The 22354-nt window shown below is 41.9% G+C and overlaps 1 protein-coding gene across 1 annotated transcript; it reads right to left on the bottom strand.

Annotated features, from left to right (window-relative positions):
• Nucleotides 1-2286: 2286 nt before the first annotated feature.
• On the bottom strand, nt 2287-21891 carry NEMP1 (nuclear envelope integral membrane protein 1). Its single transcript, XM_043889599.1, has 9 exons — nt 21725-21891; nt 14097-14221; nt 12754-12973; nt 11345-11417; nt 10011-10104; nt 9418-9532; nt 8495-8720; nt 7522-7695; nt 2287-6774 (listed from the first exon to the last, which is right to left on the bottom strand). Exons 1-9 carry the CDS (start codon nt 21849-21851, stop codon nt 6591-6593), a joined length of 1338 nt encoding a protein of 445 aa, XP_043745534.1. The 5' UTR covers nt 21852-21891; the 3' UTR covers nt 2287-6590.
• Nucleotides 21892-22354: the final 463 nt, after the last annotated feature.

Genomic DNA, 22354 nt, shown 5'->3' with positions numbered 1-22354 from the left:
CACTTTTCCGGGATCGTACCATCGCAGACATGGCAGAGCCAAGACCAGAACCCAGGCCTCATGTTCTCCAGGCCAGGAATCTGCAGCTGCCTGCAGTGAGGTTCATGTATGTTCACCCATGGACTTGTTTATTGAGTGCCTACTTTGTGCTCCCATGAGAGAATTGACTCTAAAATGAGATAAGAAAACTCAGGCTTAGAAGAGGGCATGAATGTCACAGCTAGGGTGACCAACCACCCTGGTTTGTCTAGGATCTGAGATGAGTTTTCTGGACATGAGTATTTGAGTGCTAAAACCCAGAAAGTTCTTAGCAAACAAGAACAAGTGGGTCAGTCTAAATTAAGAAGGTACAAAATACACACCTGACCCAGCTGGGATTACAAGATCTGTCAGCATTCTTGGGGTGGGGAGGAGACCCAGGGGGATGCAGGATCCTCATCTCCTGCTTCTCAGGAAAACTGAAGCAACTGGAGCTTAAATCCCCTTCCTTCTCCCAGCAAAATTTCTAGTCTGTGTAAGGGACGTGAGGGAAGTTTTTGGGGTGATGGAAATGCTCTAGATCATGACTTTGGCGGTGGTTACAACTGTTTCCATTTGTCAGACTCAGTAAAATTTAAAACTAGTGAATTGTATCATTTTATAAACTACACTTCAGAAAGACCGCAAAGAGGAACTAGAAGCAACAGCCATTCTAAACCCTTGGACGCTGATTTCTGAGTTGAGAGGACAGCAACCTGCCCTCACACTTGCTCAATTCGCACTCACTGGTCCTCCCAGGGACACAAGTGACACAACAAAGATATGGTGGAGAGGATATTTGGTGGTAGAGGGTCTTCTGACTCTCATCAATTATCTGGTATCAATCAGTAACATTGATCAAGTAGAGTTGACCTTTGAACAACATGGGTTTGAACTCCCTGATCCATGGGTGGCTGAGTCTGCAGATATGGGATGGCAGGTACCAAGGCCCATCAACTAAAGTTATAGGATAAGCTTTGGCTGGACAGAGGGTCGGCACATCTAACCAATGCCCTCCTCCCCAGGCTGTTGAAGAGTTAGCTATACTTACCACCTGCCAGGCAACAAGTAGAATGCTACTCAAAGTGAGGTCCACGGACCAGCAGCATCTGAATCACCTGGGAGCTTATTAGAAATGCAGAATCTTGGGCCTCAACCCAGACTTACTGAATCCCAAGTCTGCAGTTTAACAAGCTCCCCAGATGATTCCTATGCATGTTGAAGTTTGAAAGGAACTAATTTTACACATCTTTTTTTTAATCCTACGATCTTACAAATCTGGCAATTATGCTTTTTTACTAATTCAACCACTGATGATCATCCAATGTCTCTTATTTACCTATTTGGGTTATAGAATGAAAAGATGTCATCACTGTGCATTAATCTACATAAATTCACAGATGGTCCACATCCTGTTTCCATCCTATTTCATAGTCTTTAAAAAATGGACAAGAGATTTCCATGTGGCCTGAATAAGAGGTAGGTACAGAATTAATGCAAAGTCTAGAATGGATTCCCAGAGCAAAGAAAACAGCCAAAACAGAAAATGGAAGGCACCAGTCTCCTTCCTACTGCGGAAGCCGGGCCTAGACACAGTTGAAGTTTTTATTCCATGTCCCCTAATACTCACTACACGAAAGCCCGGCTCCCTTTCACCCGACAGAAAGCTGTTGGTGGGTATCTCACAGCTAGATCCTCACCTCAGTGGAGAAAAAGAAGATACTTTATACCATAAAAAAAAAAAAAAAAAAAAAAAAGAATCAGAGTACAAAGTAGCTCCCTGACCAGGAATAATCTATGCATTATTTTCCTATGAGACAGTACAGTGGTGCTCCTACAGAATACCTCTTAGAGATCCGGCATCCTGGAAACCATTCAGGCCAAGGAAGTAGACCAAGACAGACCCAGGATGGGAAGCAGTGGTTTATTTTTTAAATATGTTTTATTTGGCGGCACTGGGTCTGTTTTGGCACGTGGGGTCTTCGATCTTCACTGGGGCACGCACGTTCTCTAGTTGCGGCATGCGAGATCTGCTGATAGTTCCCTGACGAGGGATCAAACCCAGGCCCCCTGCCCAGGGAGCGTGGAGTCTCAGCCACTAGATCACTAGGAAACCCCAAGGGAAGAGGTGGTTTTAAAAAAAAAAGAAAATAAATAACATGCAAAACACCTGTCCAGAAAGATGAAACAGAAGAGCTAATTGCTGATTACCTGAAAACAAGAGCTCCTAGCAAGAAAAGTACATGTTCGTTAAGAGAAACCACTACATAGTATATAAAACTTTATTAAAATTGGGATTACTTACAAACTTGTACAATAAAAATGAAAAAATATATAATAAGACATTGCTTATTTTTCTTACAGAAAAGAGTGAAAATGAGACCCATGGCAAAGAGTCATCCCTGATCATTTTGTTCCTTTCAAACATTCATTAACACTTATTTTAAATATAAATGACAAACCTTTTAAACTAACACTAAGGCATTACCCACAGGCTAAAACTTACCCAGGAACTCCCTACTTCACCATCAATCCTAGAAACATGATAAACTGAGGCAACTGCAGGCTGTAACAGTTCTAATGCTCACATTAAGAGTTACCTATTATGTTAACAAGATGAGAACACTGCCCATGCTGCAGAAAAAGGCAGAGACAGTGATTTCACCATTTTCAAGTTATTGTCAAGAGTGTGAAGAGGATGGTGATGCACATGGGCAGGGGGTGTGGGAGCCAAAAGCCCCAAATTTGGGGGTGCTGTGTCCCCAAATGTCCTTCCTTCCCTGCTAGAGCTGTGCATTGACACTGGTGTGAATTCGCTTTGTTTATTCCCAGCAGGCTCTGGCTCCCATCACATAAGGCACCAAACTCCCTTTTCAAGTTAATAACTGTCTAGAATCTACCTCAACAGCAAGTGAATTCATAAGCTAAATTACCAAGAGACGCCACTGGGTCACCACAATTGCATAGGTTTCCCTAAAAAAATAATGATCAATTTCTGTTACATCAAAACAAAAACAAAAAGTTTTAGGTGCAATTGCCTTGTACAATGGCTATTTTATGTTTATTACTTTGTTTCAGTGCCTATGTAACATGAAGGAATAATAAATCTGTCAAACTGTCCTCTCCTTGGTTCAGATAAAATTCTTGGCATTTCAATATAGGTTATTATCTCATATGTCAGACCTGAGTCCAAAGGAATACTAGGACATTTAATTTCCTTTCCTCCTACTTCAACTTTCACTACTCAATTCAGAGAAAAGTTATGAGTACATAGCTAAGAACCATTTTTACAGAGGCATCCATCTGAGCCCATCTTTTTTTCTGGAACAACAAAAAGATTAAGGGCAACTGCATAATTCATTCCCAAGCCTTTTACGGAAATGAGGGCCTGGGGAACTATCTAGCCTATTTGGGTGCTTTCCTTCATCAACTGTCTATCACACATGCAAAGTGGGGACTGGGTTGAAGGGAACACAAGTCAGTGAAGAAAAGGCGGGGCCCTAGAATGGAATGTGTCAGCACAAAATGCAACACTGGTGCTCCAGAGTCTCTCATCAGCAAAATTCTGCAACAGAATATAAAAGTCGTGATTTTAGGGGGGAAATAAACTAGCTCTGGGGCATGAAGTGGCTGATAGGAATTTCTTACTAGAAGATATCAAAAGTGCTGAATTTTCCTTATTTTCAGTCATTGGTTCCATTGGTCTCACGAAAGCAATCCGAGTGGGAAAGTGAAGGGAAAGTGTTTTAAGCCAGTTGACTTGTACTCCCATTAATGGGAGGCATGCTCTATATAACTTGATCAGATCCATTAGAGGCCATAGATTTCTGATGCTGATGAGACCCTGACTCCGAGGGCCAATTTGCAGCTTGATATTTGTGGAGCAAGACGCTGACGCGGCGGCAGACGAGGGCTCCGATGTCCAGCTCACTCCAGTTACCCCTGCAGCCCTTCCCGACGAGGTCGGTCTGAGACACAAGACTACGCAGGAGCCGCAGGAGGAGCTGTGCCGCCAGAGAAAACGCGACGAGGGCCTCAGGCGGTGGCTGAGCCAACACACAAGCGGCCGAGCGGCGCCTGACGCCAGCGAGCCGAGCAAGCCCCGGCACGCAGAGGCCCCGAGGCGTCCGGGGAAGAGCTGCGCGGAGGGCAGGCCAAGGACGCAGGGCGCGGCCCTCGCTGTCTGAGAGGCGCGCTCCTGACAACACGACCTGCTGTGGTTGGCCCTGCCTAAGGTGCAGCTCTCCAACTTCCAGACAGGGAGTAATAAACCGAGTTTGATTTCACTCACCCCAAATGCAAACACAGTGAGAAAAACTCGTCTTGAGATGGAAGTGGTGTATCACAAGGAGTTTACTAAACAGAAAAGACGAGCATCCTTCTCTCCTTCACAGCGCGTTCTCACTGAGATAAAGACAGGTGTCAGAAGTATCAGCCTAGAGGAAGTGGCCGCATCCCTAAGTGGCCATGTGGGGAAGGTACCAAAGGCTCAAGGGAACCCTGAGACCACTTGTACGGCCGCATTATTTTTTCAAATCAGCTTATGCTTAAATATGCCAAGTTTCAATTTCTATAAATGAGGCAAAAAAAAAAAAAAGTAAAACTCAGAAGCCTTAATAGTTTTCTGCAGAGGGATATAATGCTACCATGTACATAACTACAAAGGTAGAAAGGTTTCCTAATGTAAAGCATTTTAACCCATGTCATCTGTCCAAATACTGTTTATTTTCCACTTTCTTCTATAAGTCTATTTGCCAACTGAGGCAGTTGTCACTTTTTAGGAGAGTTTAAAACTGTGGGAAACACTGGCAGAAAAAATCAACTGGCCACCTGGAGGGGAGTCTCGGAGCTGACATTCTGGAAGTCAGTAAAGGAGCCAAGAGCCTTTCAAAATTATCTGTTAAATGGGTGGCCTGAAGGAGTCATTCATTGCAGATTTTTAACAAAAATCATCTGCCTGCTTCACGACATGGTAAGTCAGTCAGTTCCATGCTACGCTCCTGCCATCAGTGCCTATCTTCCTGGCTAAAGTAATTACAGCTTTTTCCACGGTGCAAAGGTGAAGATCACAAAGACAGAACCAAGTGAATGACAGAGACTTGGGAATTTGCTCCCTCATAAATAGCATTGCTGGTTTATAAGGGTACTTTCCAATGGCAAAAGAATGTGAAACAATGCCACTGTAATAAATGGCAGCAGGAACCTCTGGTCAGAAACGGAATTGCAAATAAGTACAAGAAGTCATAGGAAAGCACATCTGACCCGGATGGCTGTGCAAGCGCCCAGAGGCACAAGGATGGTCTGAAGCCTGTCTCCTGGCAACGCAAACCGTGGCAGCCACACAGCTACAACATGCACGTCGCATCAAGAGCTTCACAGGTAGTTTCAGGGCCCACAAACGAGCCAGGCTTCCTGCAGGGAGACGGACAGGTGGAAGCAAAGACCAGTAAGAATAGGTATTTAGATGGGTAGACAAAGGGAGGAGAAGGAAAAGGAGCTAATTTTGTGATCCCACAACAATTCAAAGATGTGTGACCAGTGGACAGGAAAAAATAAGAGAACCTGTAAAAAGCATTTAAATTCCCTAAATAAGATCACTTCTCCTAAATAGTGGGAATGATGCTATAAATCAAACAGAAGAGAATATAAGAAATAAAACAATCTGAAATGTACATACTCAGAGGTGAGAGAATAGACCCTTCTTGAAAGGGCAAAGGGAACAAAGAGGAATTGGAAGGGATGCCTGAAAGCCTATTTGGAACTGGAAGTTAAATACTGGGTTGGCCAAAAAATTTGTTTCCATTAAGGAGCTTATGGAAAATCCTGAACTTGTTGGCCAATGCAATATAATAAAAACCCCAACAGACCTCATCTACAGAAGGGCCTGCAGGCATGTTCCTAAAGTAAGCAGGACTTAGAATATCATAGGTGTGAGAGTTAACTCAAAGTTCAGCACAAGAGTTACTGGGGCTTTAATGAACAACCCATATTAATAAATACGTGGGAGGCTTGTCACTCTGGAGCACCTGCTAGTGCTGGAACATAGTTTCACTTTTTTAAATGTATTAATTTAAAAAACAAGACAGGCAAATGATAATCCATTTTCCTCCTAGAACAGTTAAAACAAGGATTATGCTAAAGTCACTGAAATGAAAGCAGAAGTAAGAGGCTCAGATTTGTGGATTTGTCTCTGAAGATGCAGCCACAGTCTGAAAGCATTAATTCACATGTAACAGGTGTCACTTGCGAGTCTGAAGTGCCACAATTGAGCCAACTTCAAAGAGGAGCTGGACTGCCCTGGGCGAGCTGCGGCAATCCAGTTTCTCCGGAAACACAAACGTGGGCTGAGAGCTGAGCCAACAAGGCACCGGGAAGCAGCCACTACGTTATCCGCTCTGCTTCCTCGGGACCCCCCGAGGCCCCACCGAGACCACTTCCCGAGGGAGGTCTCCTCAGGCCTCTAGTTTCAGTGGAAGAATCTCTGCAGTCACCTCACCCGGCTTCAAAGATCTGAGAAGCAATTGCACACCAAACACAGGCAGCCTGGACCACTGAGCACCCAGCCAATCCACCTAAGTCAGGAAGCTGTTCTGTTGTACGACAAGGGGGTACCGGGAATCGGAGCCCTCCTCCTCAGAGGACGTTTCTTCAGAGAGTTCATCCTGGGCCATAATGCTCCCTAAGCCATACTCCTGCTCATGGACAGAAACCTCATTGGGTGTGAGGTGGAAAGAACCTTCCACAAAGTCAGCAAACCTGGAAAAGAGAAGATAATACTCATTTACTCATTAGAAGCTGCCTTCCACCCTGTTTTCTTTCAAAATAAGAAAAAATTGAAACCATGATGTGCTCTCAGCTCAAATGATATTGAGCCTAGACCCCAGCCTTATCCTCACTCTGGCAGGTAAGTAGACTAAAGCAAGAAATAAGAAGAAAAGGAAAACTAGGATCATAGGCTGACATTCCCTGCAACACCATCCTGCTTACCAAGCACTTTCAAATTATGGAAGTTTGCTTACCCTTTTTAGTCATGGAAGTGCTAAAGTTCCTTCAGTTATCTGTAATCCTTGATAAGATTAAGGAGCATTACACATTTATTTGTGTTTATGGCTCTATAAACTTTATGCCATCAAAACTCCAAATTGAAGTTTCATATATTCATTGGTATGACTGCTTCCAAATGAAAAGATCCCTCCCCCCTCAAAAAATATATTAAACACTCAGAGAGCAACACAAAACTGTAAGAGGGGAAACTTAATATTGTACTAGAGTCTTCTCATTTCAACGCAACCATCAAAGTTAGAGTAAATAGTTCCTTGAGGAATCAGAAAATGGCTACGGCTTAACATATGATATACGTACTTTTCCCTTGACTACTCCTAGAAGAACAAGAAAACAAAGCCACAAATACAAAATGATTATAGAAATATAATCTCTGTTAAAACTCTAGGGTCATGATTACCCTGACAGATGCCTGGTACTTCTAGCCAAGAGTTTGTTTACCTCTTCGGAGACTGAATTCGAGAAACAGTCTTCCAAGCTGAGCAGTCTGGACTATTGCAGTATTCTCTAAGCTGCTCTAAGGCCTTTCGGGTCTCCACCTCTCCTTGTAGCCGATATTCTTCTTCTGTCAGAAGACGAGGGGGAACAGTCTTTTCTGTTGCCTTACACATCTTTCTGTGCTCACCAAAATAACATCGTGAATGATTAATCAGTAATCTGTGTCCATCGTTATCTCTTAACTCCCTTCAGTGGGTCAAGCATATAGCAGAGAGCCTAAATCATTAAGAGTCATCTTAATTCCACAGACATCCTTAGTTATAATGGACCCTGACACATTAGACTATTGACAAGTCAGAGTAGTCAGTATTATTCACTAACGCCACAATAAATTCACTTATAAGTGATAGACAAAATATTTATTTCCCAATAAATGGAAAACTACAAGAAAATGATGGCATAAGATTGCGGTGCATTAACCTGGACCCCCCCCCCCCCCCGCCGCCCCGCCCCCATGAAGAGAAGGCATTACTTTGACTATCTGTACTAGAAAGAAAAACCATTGATAACCTCAGAACCCATGACCGTTCCATGGTCACCAGGTAAAAGTGACCACATGCTTGAATTACACCTTAAACTAAGACTAGGACTTCCAGAACAGTCTGAAAGGCAGTGTGACATAATCCGAAACCAGGTGCCTGAGGCCTGTAGCATAAAAGTGATATACTTTGCACCACCTAGTGGTAACAGGAACACACGACACTTTACTAGATGTTTATATCAAATGATTAGAATTTATAAGTTCTTTAAAATGTCTACAGAGACTCTAAAAAGAAAGACTTGAAAGAAACACAAGTGAAACATAATACAATAAATGGACACTAACAAAGAGGCTCCCAGGTCAAAACCTGTGTTTCCTTTTGCTGCGACCGCAGCCCACACTGTGTGCTTCAGTACAAAGTCACATTACCCTAACCTGTAGGTGATGTACAGCCAGTGAAGAGGGTGCTCCAGGTTCTTAGAACACAGCGCAGTGACGATGATGGCAAGGGCAATGTGTGGTATCTGGATGCCGGAATACATGAAACACAGGCCCAGCAGCTGCAAGGTCCAGGTCAGCAGGTTGATACTTCGTTCATTCTCCAAAGGCCCATACTTGTAGCAGACTGCAAAACTCATGAACCCAACTGCGAGGACATAGCCTGTGAGAAGAGTTATCAGAAGACATTCTTTTTTCATCTACAACTGGTAAAAATATCCTGTCTGGGGAACAGCAGTAAATTCACTATATAGCACCTACTGAACCAGGAAAATGGATAAGATCTTTACTCAATTATTCATACTTCCTTCATTATTCACATATATTAATCTCTTTTAAGTTTCTATCATTTCTGTTGTCTCAAACTTATTTAATTCTCAAATGGGGAATTAAAGCTACATGCTGAACAACTCTGAAATAGTCTGTTTCAAAAACCTAACATATGAAAATCCAAATTAATTCCTTCTCAAAGGATAGATTAAGAGTTACTATCTTTACAACCAAAGGATTCTTTTCGTGTTTTACATAGTGTTCACTGTAGAGTCCTTTACTTAAGGTCTTCAAGAGAATTTAAAATATGATTATATTCAAAAAGTCAATTTACAGCTTTTCAGAAAGATGCCTATGCATAAAGAGATGTACTTGTAAACCCCAACAAATTAGTCTTCTCCCTAGCAGCAGCATCTTGATTTAAGAAAAGGTGACAACCGTAGAGTTAGAAATAAAAACTATGACCCTTACGAGTTAATAAAATGGCATAGACTATTAAACTCCATAAGCAGGCAATATCTTTTCACGATCAAATTAACTAAAACAGCCTATAAACACATAAAAAGGAAAGCAAAACCAATAACACTTACTTAAAAGATACTGCCAGTAACACCTCCAGATCTCTTGTAAATTTTTAAAAACTAGCTGAATGAGGTATAGAGAAAAGGACCAGCCTCCTACCAGGATGATGTAAATGGGACTTTTCTAAAACAGAGTAGAAGTGAAAGCAAAAAGTTACAACAGGCTTTCCCCACATACAAGAAGCAAAATGGAACCGCGATTTAAAAAAAATTCAACCTACTAAAAATGCACAAAACATCCCTCTTAAAAATATGTACTTTACACTTAAAATGATACAGTCTGCAAAGAACACTGGGAAAAAGATGCTAAATAACTTAAAAGCCTGACTATATAACATATATAATTAATAAACAGGAAAAACACTTTAACCACCCCCCCCTCCACACACACTGTACACAGGATTTCAAATAAAAAGGGAGAGATTGTGTGTCATCAGGCTCCAAGTTTCATCATGGAAAGTATCTTTCTGAAACGAGGAAAGAGTAGGATATTGACTTATCAGCCATCAATGCAAATTTTCAGTGCTGTAAGATTATCCCAGAAAACAGTCCTTCATCTATCCAAGCTCATCCTAATTGCATGTGAGGATTCTGCCACTTACCTTGGGCATAAACTTGGACACTATAAAAATGATGATTAGTAAAGAGGCCACAATTCCCACACTCATCCCAGTAGAATAGTAGAAGATTTGACTTCTGCAGAGAGAAAATTCATTTCATTGCTACGTTTGTATTCTTCACACATGGCACTGTTCAAACCAGACCACAATCCCAGCCAAAAGGTAGAAAAAACGTACGAGATGAGAACAGGTATTTGCTCAACGTTTGAGGGCAGAAAACTAAAGAGACCAGTACAGTGTAGTTGCTGCCAAATTATGAGGATCAGTACCAGTGACGGCCCCTCAAACACACCCCAACAATAAACTCTGCTTGGTCTCCGGCTCCCATCCCCAGTACTGCTCCCCACCCAGCTTTTAATGAGACTCTTTCTTCTGGGAACTGCACAGCTTCTCTGGGGAGAAAAATGGGATAAGAGGACTACCAAGTGGAAACTAATAACAAGAACTGAATTGCTTACCCCACAGGGCATAGAACAGAGTCTAGGCTCTTTCTGCCAAATATCCCTCCTTCATTTTGAATTTCTCTCAGCATCCCCAAAATAAAGAACAACTTCCAACAACCTCACTCCAGTTGAACTTCAATTGGTTAAGCTTTCATTCACTACTTCACAAATACTTTCCTTGTATACGAAGTTAATGTTGATTCTATCTCTGCTGAATGTTTGTTATCTGTGTGTGGGGGGGTTAGTCACTTAGTCATAGCCGACTCTTTGCAACCCCATGAACTGTAGCCCGCCAGGCTCCTCTGTCCAGGGAATACTCCAGGTAAGAACACTGGAGTGGGTTTCCGTGCCCTCCTTCAGGGGATCTCCCCGACCCAGGGATTGAACCCAGTCCCCTGCACTGCGGGCAGCTTCTCTACCATCTGAGCCGTCAGGGAGACTCCGTGTTCCTTTGTATTTGTACATGCCTGTCTCACCGATCTTAGCTAGCGAGTTTCTACAGGCAGGAAGTGAGTGAAGTGATTGATCCCTGCTTCTTTACTTCTGAACAGCATGAAACTTATCCTGTAAAATGTAAAACACGGCCCTGTAAAAATGAGGGCTAAACATGGCTAATGGGAGAAGGGTGGTGATATACTGGCTAAATCCCATCACACGATGGGTGACCTAATGGGGGAATTTCATTATTGCCAATCTTATTAACACAAGAAAAAATAGAAATAATAACACACATTAAAGTATTTTTTAATGACTGAAGCAGGTAATGACTTAGCCCATCCTAAAGGGAATGGCAGCACTTTTAAGACTTCACGATAGAAGTCAAGCGGGGTAGGTCTGAGCATCCTCATTCCGCCCTCTAGCCTTAGAACCTACCTGCTCAGCAAGTCTCCACAAAAAAATAGTGTAAATCCAAGGAGGAAAATTAGGAAGAGTTTGGGGTCAAATCCTGAAATAAATAAAATATTTCTGCTTAACAAGGGAAACAAACAATTTAAAGCATTACAGAATAAAAGGCAATGTTGGCATCACTGGTCAGCTAATAAATGCAAACAGCCCACCTAAACAGCATTTTAACAGCATTCCACACAAAGCCTGGGCAGCCTTCCGAAGGGAAAGTATAATCAGGTCCCCGTCTAACCTACACTTCCCTCAAGGGTTTGTTTTGTTTTGGCTACCTATGCTAAGGCTAAGAGAAGCTAAGCTCTGCAATGGTTGGAGCCATAGTACCATCAGCACTTCATGCAATTGCCCACAAGGGGTCTCCACCACCCTGGTTTTCAAGCCTTAAGTCACACAGGCTCAGATTCAGCCGATTGGCCCAGAACTCTGGGTCAGGGCCCTCGGTTGTTCTCTGAGAGGCTGCTTTTCTTGACCAAGACCACCACCTACTTCTTTTGACAATATCTGAGCACTGTGTTGCAAAAGCCTACACTCAGTCCGATCGCCCAGGACGGGGGGCCCAAGCACAGGCCCCTTACTGGTGCACCAGTCGCTCCCACGGCTTTCACATTCAAGTTACGTCTAGGGGAGGTCCACAAACAGGAGCAAGAGGCATCATGAAATGCAAAAGGAGGCTGATCCTGTTCAACCGAAGAACTATGGAACTCTAGGACAGTTAGAGGCTCACAACTAATTTCGTAGCGAAACCCAGAAACATTTCTACCGCTCACATTACTCTCCTGGGAGAGTAGTTACCAAGAGACCAAAAGTCATAGAGAATTCAGCAGGATAATGATCTGCCTCTTCTGTGAAACTTTCTCAGATACATCCAGAGAAGGGAAAACTCCCAGTTATACTAAATAAGCCTGAAACTGCAGTGATCTTCATATTTATGGTTCCACATATATTCTTTTGCTTGTGAGGTATTCAGGTTTATTTTATTTTGTTTGATTTAACCATTCATGTTTTTAAATGTAGGCTGAAATATACAGGCCTCAAATATACAGGCCTACAGTTAAAGCACCCAGAAGAATACATCTATCTAACTCTGAAGAATGCTAGGTGTATCAGCTCAGAGCCACTGCAAGTATCAGGAATGCAAAGCCTTCACCATCCAAGAACGGGAGCACTCAGAATGAAAGACTTGCGGGAAGGCTCAGACCTAGGCCTGAAGGCTTTAAGAGGGGTGGAGTCTCTCTGCAATGTTTGGAGCAGTGGTATATTCAGGTTATAATCAGAACCAAGGTGGAGCTGTCTTGGGCTGGCTTCTCTCACTAATTATACCCTCCAAAGCTCGTCTCTTCTCACACAGAATCCACCAGAAGAACAGAGGTGAGACTTACTCCGAGTCACAACGACACTGTATTTGGTGTCTTCCTCTAAAATCTCAACTTTGAGGCAGGTTTTTCTGCTGTACAGACCCACATTAACATAGGTGTCATTCAATTTCTCTTTTAAAAAGGAGGAAAAAAAGTTCCAGATACTAAACTGCTCTAGCTCCTTCAGTTTCTCCTCATTCTCCACCTGGGTGACTCGGACCAGTTTGGAACTATTCACCCGGATCTGTAACACAAGCAAAATCAGGATGAGAAAGAAGGAAGTACGAATTTAAACTTTTTCCAAATACAATTTGTTAAAAAAAAAAAAAAAAAAACCTTTAGCATAAACAGCTGAATCATTCATGGCACTGGCTCTTCGCAGGCTTAAGAGAAACGTGGAGATAAAAGATAAAAGCAGCTAAAAGATACTTGGGCAAATAGCACTGCACATGGCCGAGAGGCAGCTGTGAGGACGTCTTATCGCTGACACGGTGAATCTACTGTGAGGCTAGAACATACGGGTTAAAAAAAAGACTTCCAAGCTGAAAGAGCTACCAATACAGGTATTTATGAGAGATTATACAAAGCAAGGGTCCAGAATATAAAGAAAACTGCCAGGCATAAACAGCACCAAAAATGTTTCCCATAACGACAGGCTGAGAAGTTCAACCCTTTGTCACAAATTACTGATTATGGGTAAATGTTGGTTATAGTGTGCCCCAGATGGAATATGATCTTTATATCAGACAATGAAAAAATAATTTTTTGAATTAGATGTGAACAAATGCCCTGATCAGTGACTATGCTTACAGCAGCAGAAACATTTCCAAAGGACTCACTTTGTTTAATCACTACAGCCAGACACGCTTGCTTGCCAGGTGGCTCAACAGTGTTATGAAATAAAAGACCAAAGTCATTCTATCAAGGGGAAACCAGTTCAGGGCATTTATGCAACATCTTGTGCAGAATCAAAACAGAATAGTAGAAGCAAGGCAGAGTGTACATCCTGACAAGCATGCAACAGTTTCCAGCCCAAAGGCACATGGCCTTTAAAAAGAAAGAGGGGTGTGTGTGTGTAAAAGGAGCCGGGGAAGAGAAGAAAATAGTCTCTAGGAGAAAAGGAGGAAGGAAGTTTACCTCAGGGTCAACTATTGTAGGCCACTTAAAGGAACAGAGAGAGGAACACAAAGCAGGGATGAAGGTTTTACTGATGAAAACACTGATGAGATTAAGAATAACTGCAATCTTATCAAGGTTGTTAATTTTATATATATTTTTTTAATTGTGAAAAGGGAAGAAAGTGTCAAAGTACTCACTAATCAGATATTCACAAAATCTGCCACTCCCCAGAGCCTCCAAATCATTACCTGTATCCGTGTCCATACGTCATGCCACTTTGGGATAAGCACATTTTTGTAACAGCATTGTTGACTGGTATTCATATAAAAAACTTGGGATTCCTGAAGCATGACCACCTTTAAACCAATTTCGGCTTTATGCAAAGAAAGAAAATAACAGTTAAATATAATAACAAAACAAATTAATAACCACAACTCATTTCATAAAAAGAATTAAACTGACTACTTTCTAAAAGCTGGAGTTAAAATATCAGGGGCTGAAAAAAAAAAATCAGGGACCGACACAAAAAAGAAAACTAAGATGGGAGAAGGAGTAAGGCAGCGTCTTGCTTCCATCAAATGTAATTTTTTAAAATATTATAGTCACTGATCCAGGATGAGTAATAATAAAATCCACTATTATGTGTGTATTAAGACAGACAATATGTGTCTCATTTAACCCTCCTAACAATGCTATCAGGTAGGCACTCTCATAATATTCATTTTTATAAATGAGGAAACTGATATTTAGGAACAATTAAATACTTTGTCCAAAGCCACAGAGCTAATAAATAGCTTAACTGAGATTCACACCAGGTCCTGTTTTTCTTACAAAGGCTTAGCTAAAATAACCCATCCAGTGATTTCCCCTATTCCTTTGCTGAGTAGGATGAACAAAATTAGCAACATCTTTTGTATTTAAAGTACTTTATTTATTTTTTTTTTTATATTTAAAGTCCTTTAAACAGATACTAAAAGACTGCAAAGTTTCTTTTTTCTAGCTATTTTTGTTTCAAGTTTTAAAAGTGGCCAATTAACATATGCAGTCCCTCAGTTCAGTTCAGTCACTGGGTCGCTCAGTCGGGTCGACTCTTTGGGGTCGACTCTTTGCGACCCCATGAATCGGAGCACACCAGGCCTCCCTGTCCATCACCAACTCCCAGGGTTTAGTCATGTCCATCGAGTCGGTGATGCCATCCAGCCATCTCATCCTCTGTCATCCCCTTCTCCTCCTGCCCCCAATCCCTCCCAGCATCAGGGTCTTTTCCAATGAGTCAACTCTTTGCATGAGGTGGCCAAAGTACTGGAGTTTCAGCTTCAACATCAGTCCTTCCAATGAACACCCAGGACTGATTTCCTTTAGGATGGACTGGTTGGATCTCCTTGCAGTCCAAGGGACTCTCAAAAGTCTTCTCCAACACCCCCTCAGATTTTACCAAAACAGAAGAGGTGCCCTCAGGAGTTTATACTCAAACTCAGCCAAGTTAAGGTTAACAGGTGACCACTCTCATTATCTTCCCACCTCAGTCTGCACAAGCTACCTTCTTTACCACAGAACATTTCAGTATCTTCCTTGTTCCACATTGTATATAACAACTCATTAAATGCTACTCTAAGTGGAAATGTAGTTATCACTTTGGTTCTCAGTGTAAAGGGGGAAAGATTTAAATAAACTAACAAAACACCCCAAAACAAAAACCTCCACCAAAACTTACAAAGCCAGTTACACACGCACAAAGGCAATGACACGATTTTAGAGTGAAGCTAAGACTAATTTTGAAGTTAAATTCAGTTCTAAACCTAAACATTAAGAGCAAAAACTACAAAATACTTAGAAGAAAAAAAAAAAAAAAAAACAAGTGTGTAAATCTTTGTGACCTTGGATTAGACAATGGCTTCAAAAAATTTAAAAATTCTTTGTTTCAAAGGCCACTATCAAGAAAATGAAGATAACCCACAAAGTGGGAGAAAATATTTGCAAGTCATGTATCTGATAAGGGTCTAGTACCCAGAATATATAAAGAACTACTACAACTCAACAACAAAAAGAGGGGAAAAAAATTTTTTTTAGAATGCATAAAGGATTTGAATAGACATTTCTTGAAAGAAAATATACAAATGGCCAATAAACACAATGAAAAAAGGCTCAACATCATTAATCACTATGGAAATGCAAGTCAAAACCACAATAAAATGCCACTTCACACTCAGTAGGATGGCTATAACCAAAGAAAAAAGAGGGCAATAACCACAGTTGGCAAGGATGTGGAGAAACTGGAACCCTCACACATTGCTGGTGGGGATGAAAAATGGTACTTTCTGGAAAACAGCTTGGCAGTTCCTCAAAGACAAAAACAATTAGACATAGCAATTCCACTCCTCTGTATACACCCGAGAACTGAAAACATGTTCACACAGATACCTGTACATAAAACTTCACTGCAGCAACACCCATAACCAAAATGTGGAAACACCCTAAATCTCATCAGCTGATCAATGGATAAGCAAAAAGTGGTATTATCAATACGATGGAATATTATCCAGACACAAAAAGAAAGTACTGATACATACTACATGAACCTTTAAAACATTATGCTGAATGAAAGCCAGTCAACCAAAAGTCCACATATTAAATGATTCCATTTATGCAAACATCCACAAAAGCAAAGCAGAGTAGCAGTTGTCAGGGGCTGGGAGGAGAAGGAATGGGGACTGACTGCTCACGGGCATCGGGTCTCACTTCGGAACAATGAAGAGATTCTGGAATTAGTGGTGATGCTGCACATTACAAACACAGCTGACCCTTGACTGACAGATGGGTAGGGATGCTGCCTCTCTGCTCCTTCAAAAACCAGCCCTCGGGACCCACAGTTCCGCATGTGTGGATTCAACCAACCAAAGACCAGAAGTACTGTAATGTGTATATATTGAAACTAAAAATCCATGTGTAAGTGGACTCACGCAATTCAAATCTGAGTTGTGCAAGGGTCAACTGCATACCAAAAACCAATGAAAGGGTGGATTTATGGTATGTGAATTATATCTCAACATTTTAAAATTCAGTTGATTTTGTGGGGGGAAGGAAAAGTTTTCCTTCACCCTCTTAGAGTCTCTGGCTAGGCCTGAAAATTAAACTGACAAAGACATATTAACAGGGGAAAAGCATACATATTTGTTTTATGCAACTTCCCTTGTGGCTTAGCTGGTCAAGAATCCACCTGCAATGTGGGAGACCTGGGCTCAATCCCTGGGTTGGGAAGATCCCCTGGAGAAGGGAAAGGCTACTCACCCCAGTATTCTGGCCTGGAGAATTCCATGGACTCTATAGTCCATGGGGTCGCAAAGAGTCGGACTCGACTGAGCGACTTTCACGTCACATGTGACATGAAAGCCTCTAAGGAAATAAAGACCGGAAGAAGCAGACCCAAGTACTTTTATGCTAGGTTTGATGAGAGTGGATCATCACAGAGGAGTAAGACGGGCTGAGTATGAGGTACCTGCAGCAAAGCAGGGGAACTCAGCAAGGCCTGCTCATTGGGGTTTAGTATCCCTTGTCTTCAAAGCTAAGGGTGCTCCTTCCCTTCCAGTATGGGGAGGGCACCTCTCACGGGAGGATTTTATGGCCTATTTCAAGGAAAAAGGGCAAAGCGGGGAAGGTCAGTGACTTTTCAGCTTCTGTTGTTTTCTCAGGCTCCTTCAGCTTCAAGTATTCAGTATGCCAAGGTGCCACATTCTGGGGTAGAATGTCCTGAACCCCAGCTATCAACGTCTCACTGGTGTTCAATAGTAGTTTGGATTTCCTCCAAGCCTATTTTTCACAAAGTGAAACCTTTCCAAAATTCTACTGACATTTGTTTCACTAGGAAATCCACAAATATACTGAAAGAACACCCACTCACAAATTTGGATCAAGAGTTTATTTTCTTCTGGAGACTGTAAGAAAGTCAAATTCTGTGAAACTTAAAACTAGTGTGTTTACAAATAAATTTTTAAAAACCCAAGAGTCACACTTTATTAACTCCTCTCCTACAACAAGTAAGGTAACACAATATATCTTTAAACCCATTTTCAAGAAAGTGTGTTAGTCGGTCAGTCGTGTCGGACTCTTTGTGACTCCATGGACTGTAGCCCACCAGGCTCCTCTGTCCATGGAGTTCTCCAGGTAAGAACGCTGGTTGCCTTTCCCTTCTCCAGGGGATCTTCCCAACCCAGGGATCCAACCTCAGTCTTCAGCACTGCAGGTAAACTCTTTCCCACCAGGGAAAGAGTAAGATACAAATAATACATCAATAGCATAGGCCATCTGAAAAACTTAATGCCAGGAAAAGGCATTAGTATTTTTAAGACAATTTTAAAACTCTTCAGGGGCTTCCCTGGTGGCTCAGTGGTAAAGAATCCACCTGCCAATGCAGGAAACCCGGGTTCACTCCCTGATCCCAGAAGACCCCACGTGGCGAGGAGCAACTGAGCCCCTGGGACACAGCCACCGGGCCCAGCGCCCGAGCCCACGCTCCGCAACAGAGCGGCCACCGCGGGGAGAGGCCCGCACCGCAGCTAGAGAAGCCCCCATGCGCCGGAAGCAGCAAAGAGGCCCTCACGGCAACAAAGACCCAGTGCAGCCAAAAATAAATCCATAAAAAGACAAAACTCGGTAAATACATTCTTCAGTGTCATTTTCCTAAGGAAATAAAATATTTATAAGAGGCAGCACTTTGGGAGGAATTCCCTGGCAGTCCAGTGGTTAGGGCTCCAAGCTTCCACAGCAGGGGACATGGGTTCGATCTCTGGTCAGGGAACTAAGATCTCCAATGCCACGAGGTAGTCAAAAAATAAATTTTAAAATGCCTTTTAAGCCCAAAGATCAAATTCTTCTTGCAATTTAGTGGATCAAAACTTGCTTGCATGTATTTACCCATGAACTAGCTACTCAAAAGTTAGAAACTTCTTATTTACTTATATTCATCAACTGTTCAATCAACACTGATCATCTAACATCTACTGGTAGAAGGTAATGAAAATGATTCATAGTATGTGAGGACCAGAAAAGACCTAAAAAAGTCATGAAAAACCACCTCTTCTAATTCTTAAATAGCCTCTAATCATTTCTGTCAAGAGGTAATCCAGTTCATACTTAAAAAGCATTTTATTTTATTTTTTTTACTTAAAAGCATTTTAAAATTCTCCTTAAAAACTAGCATCTTTAAGTTAGTGGGCTTAGCAAAGGATTAGTCAATGGGATGCTGGGACAATTGACAGTTATCTGGAAAACAAAATTCATCTAGACACTCATCTCACACCAAATGCTAACATTAATCATTGGTTAAAAAGTAAAATGAAAAATAATTAAATTGTACTACAAAATATACACATATAAGATCTCAATTCTAGAAGGCTCTTTAAGTATAAAATCAATGGAAATAAATCTAAAGAATAAAATCAACAAACTTCTCTGGTGGTCCAGTGGTTAGACTCCAGGCTTCCAATACAAGAGGGTGTGGGTCTGCTCCCTAGTCGGGGAACTAAAATGCCTACGACTCCCTGGCTGTCCAGTGGTTAGGACTCCACACTTTCCCTGCCAGGGCCTGGGTTCAATCCCTGGTTGGGAAACTAAGATCATGCATGGTTCTCTATTTCACCAAATAAAAATTTAAAAAAGAATAACATCAAGCAACCACATAAAAATATAAATCTTCTATTTAAAAAGATATAAAGAAAAAAGATAAAAAGGAACAAACATCAAAAGTTTGTAATAAATAATTATAAAATATATATCTTTAATATGTTAAAAAGGTTCATCAATTGATTTTAAAAGTACACAGAAACCCCAATAGTGATCACAATAAACAGACCAAGAGCAAAGGACACACTCTAAAAAATGTGAGTCTAAACAGATAAATAATGAGCATTTGAAAGATGCTACTTCACAAATAATACAATAAATTCAAAATAATTAAGATACCACTTTCAATCTATCAAATTAGCAAAGGTGTTTCAGTCTGGAATATCCAGTGCTGGCAAGGATAAGGTCAAAAACAAATAAGAGCTGATAGTGGTATAAACTGAAACATATTTTCAGAAAAATATTTTAGCAAGATGTTTCAAGGGTCTTAAATATATTTTAGCCATTTCTAAGAATCTATTCTAAAAAAAAAAAAAAATTTGTCCATAGCATAAAAGCAGAATAACATTAATGAAGACTTCTAAATGACAAAGGAAAATGCTTATGCTACAAAACCAAATGAGAAACAACCTCTGGTAACAACTGGTGGCCTCCAAGGAAGAGAAATGGGCTGCTGACAAGTTCATGAATGTATTATAAATTCAAACAAAATTTTTTAAATTAAAAACACATGGATACAGACCAGAAGAGTGCTTTAAACGGACTGACTCTGACAAAATAAAGTGAATTTTTCTTTTTTTACTTCTTTATGCTTAATTGTTCTTGTCAAATAGTCTAAAATAAATTCAAATGATTTTTATAATCGAATTCTTCAACAACCTTCAGTGAGAAAGAACTCTTGCCTTTTGAAGTACTGCATTCTCTCTTTAGGTACCTCTCACTTTACAAAGTTCTCTATTACATGACTGTCTTTTGTAGCTACCACCTACATCATCCACTAGGCCACGAAGAACAAGTATTCCCTGAGTTTACCCTTCTCCAAACTACAAAGTCCCCATTCACCTCCTTATTAAAGAAACCTTGAGACTACTGAGCACTAAGGAGGAGCATTTTGGAATAAACACTTTCATCTCCACAGTACACAACCTCTACGGTTAAACATCTGGTCAAAGGTCATTCAGATCATATGCAGTCCATCAAATGATACTCTGGGCCCTGACTCTGGAAAAAGTGTCTTCTTGGATACCTATACCCCTCTCCCTTAAAAAAAAAAAAAAAAGTTTCAGACGGTCGCAGCGCTTTCAAACTAGTTCTGTAGATCCTTAAGGTTGTGAGATAACCTTAAAGCTGTAGCTCAGGATAATCATTAAGTGACAAGAAGAAAGAGGCAGCAAACGATGGGAGAGGAGAGAAAGAATATGTGTTTACAAGATATGGTTATCCTTAACCCCAAGAGTCTCAACTTCCTCCAGTGGAAGCTTCCAAACTTATCTTTCTGTAGTGCAATTAACAAGGTTCGAAGGAGGGGGTTTTTTTTTGTTTGTTTTTTTTAACAAACACACCCTAGGTTTTCTGAATTAGAGCGGAAAAGGAAGATAATTTCATCCCAGTCCAAAGCCAACTAAGCAGCAACAGGCATCAAGAAAGTTTGCTTGAGGAATGAATAAATTTCCAAAAGAAAATTACTAGACGTTAAGTAACGTTTCTATCTCTTTTCGGAAACTGGAATTTAACTGCTCCAGATCGGTTCCATAAGGCCGGTAGGGGCCAAGGATCTTACAAGTGCGCAAGATATCGAAAAGAGATCATTCCAATGAACTACAATCATCTGCTCAGCCATCGCGCCCTGACAGCATATGCCCAGGTGTTGCTAATTTCCTGAATGAACAGGTTGCTCCCTTTCCAGTGGCAGTTCTGTCTGTCCATAAGGTCCTAGGGTCACCTTCCTTTTAACCAATGAAATCGAGGAAGCCAGTGAAGCAAGGCGGAGCCCCCAGGACCGCTTTTCACCCAGTGCAGGCCTCCCGGTCTCCGCCAAAACGGCTCCAGGCTCCTCCCATTCTGGATAGCTCCCGCAAGCCGCCCCCAGGGCCCTTGGCCCCAAGGCGGGCGCCCATTCGCCAAGGATGTAGCCCCTTTCTCCGCCCCACGCCCGCGCCCGTCAGCAGAATAACGGCCCACGCCCTGGGGACACTCCCCACCTTTCTAAATATAAACCCTCGGCACCCGCCCCCTTGGCAGCTGCTGCCCGCGGTACCTGAGCCGCAGACAAAGCAGCCGGAGAGGACCAGAAGCAGCCGCACTGCCCCACCACCCCCGGCCCCCCAGCTCCAGGGCCCGGCACCAACTGCCGGCAAGACCGCCACTTTCATTCCTCCCGCCATGGTCGCCTCACGCCGCCTCCTCCTCACGTGCCTCTCCCCGGCAACTAACCCGGAACAGGCAGGACCAGCAGCCTATTCGCTACAAGGCCCGCCCCCTATCAACCAATCGGATGGGCGGTGCTTCGAGCACTCGGTCCTTTTTGCACCCTATAGTCCCGCCTCTTAGCAACTGATGCGGGAGCAATGGCGACAGGAAGATCCCGCCCCTTAACAACATGCTTCCGTCTCCACTTTATTTACAACTGGACCGATTGATGGTAAGCTTAACCAATAGAAAATCAGAAAGGGCGAGGCGTTCTTGACCAAACTTGTTATTTCCATCGAAACTATCTCAGATTCCTTCTGTTTTCTTTCTTTGCTGTTCACCGTGATCTTTCCGTTGTGGGAAACTTAAGTCGTCTTAAATGATTTAAAACGGAAGCTATACAAAAAATTCTGTTGACAGTTTGATAGGGAATAAACATTAACGTATAAAAATGTAGTCGTAGGGTAGGGGTTTTTTT

The sequence above is a fragment of the Cervus elaphus genome, chromosome 3 (genome assembly GCF_910594005.1).
Source record: "Cervus elaphus chromosome 3, mCerEla1.1, whole genome shotgun sequence".
Classification (NCBI taxonomy): Eukaryota; Metazoa; Chordata; class Mammalia; order Artiodactyla; family Cervidae; genus Cervus; species Cervus elaphus.
Note: the sequence above shows the minus strand (reverse complement) of the source record. Positions and strands in the feature narration are given on the sequence as shown.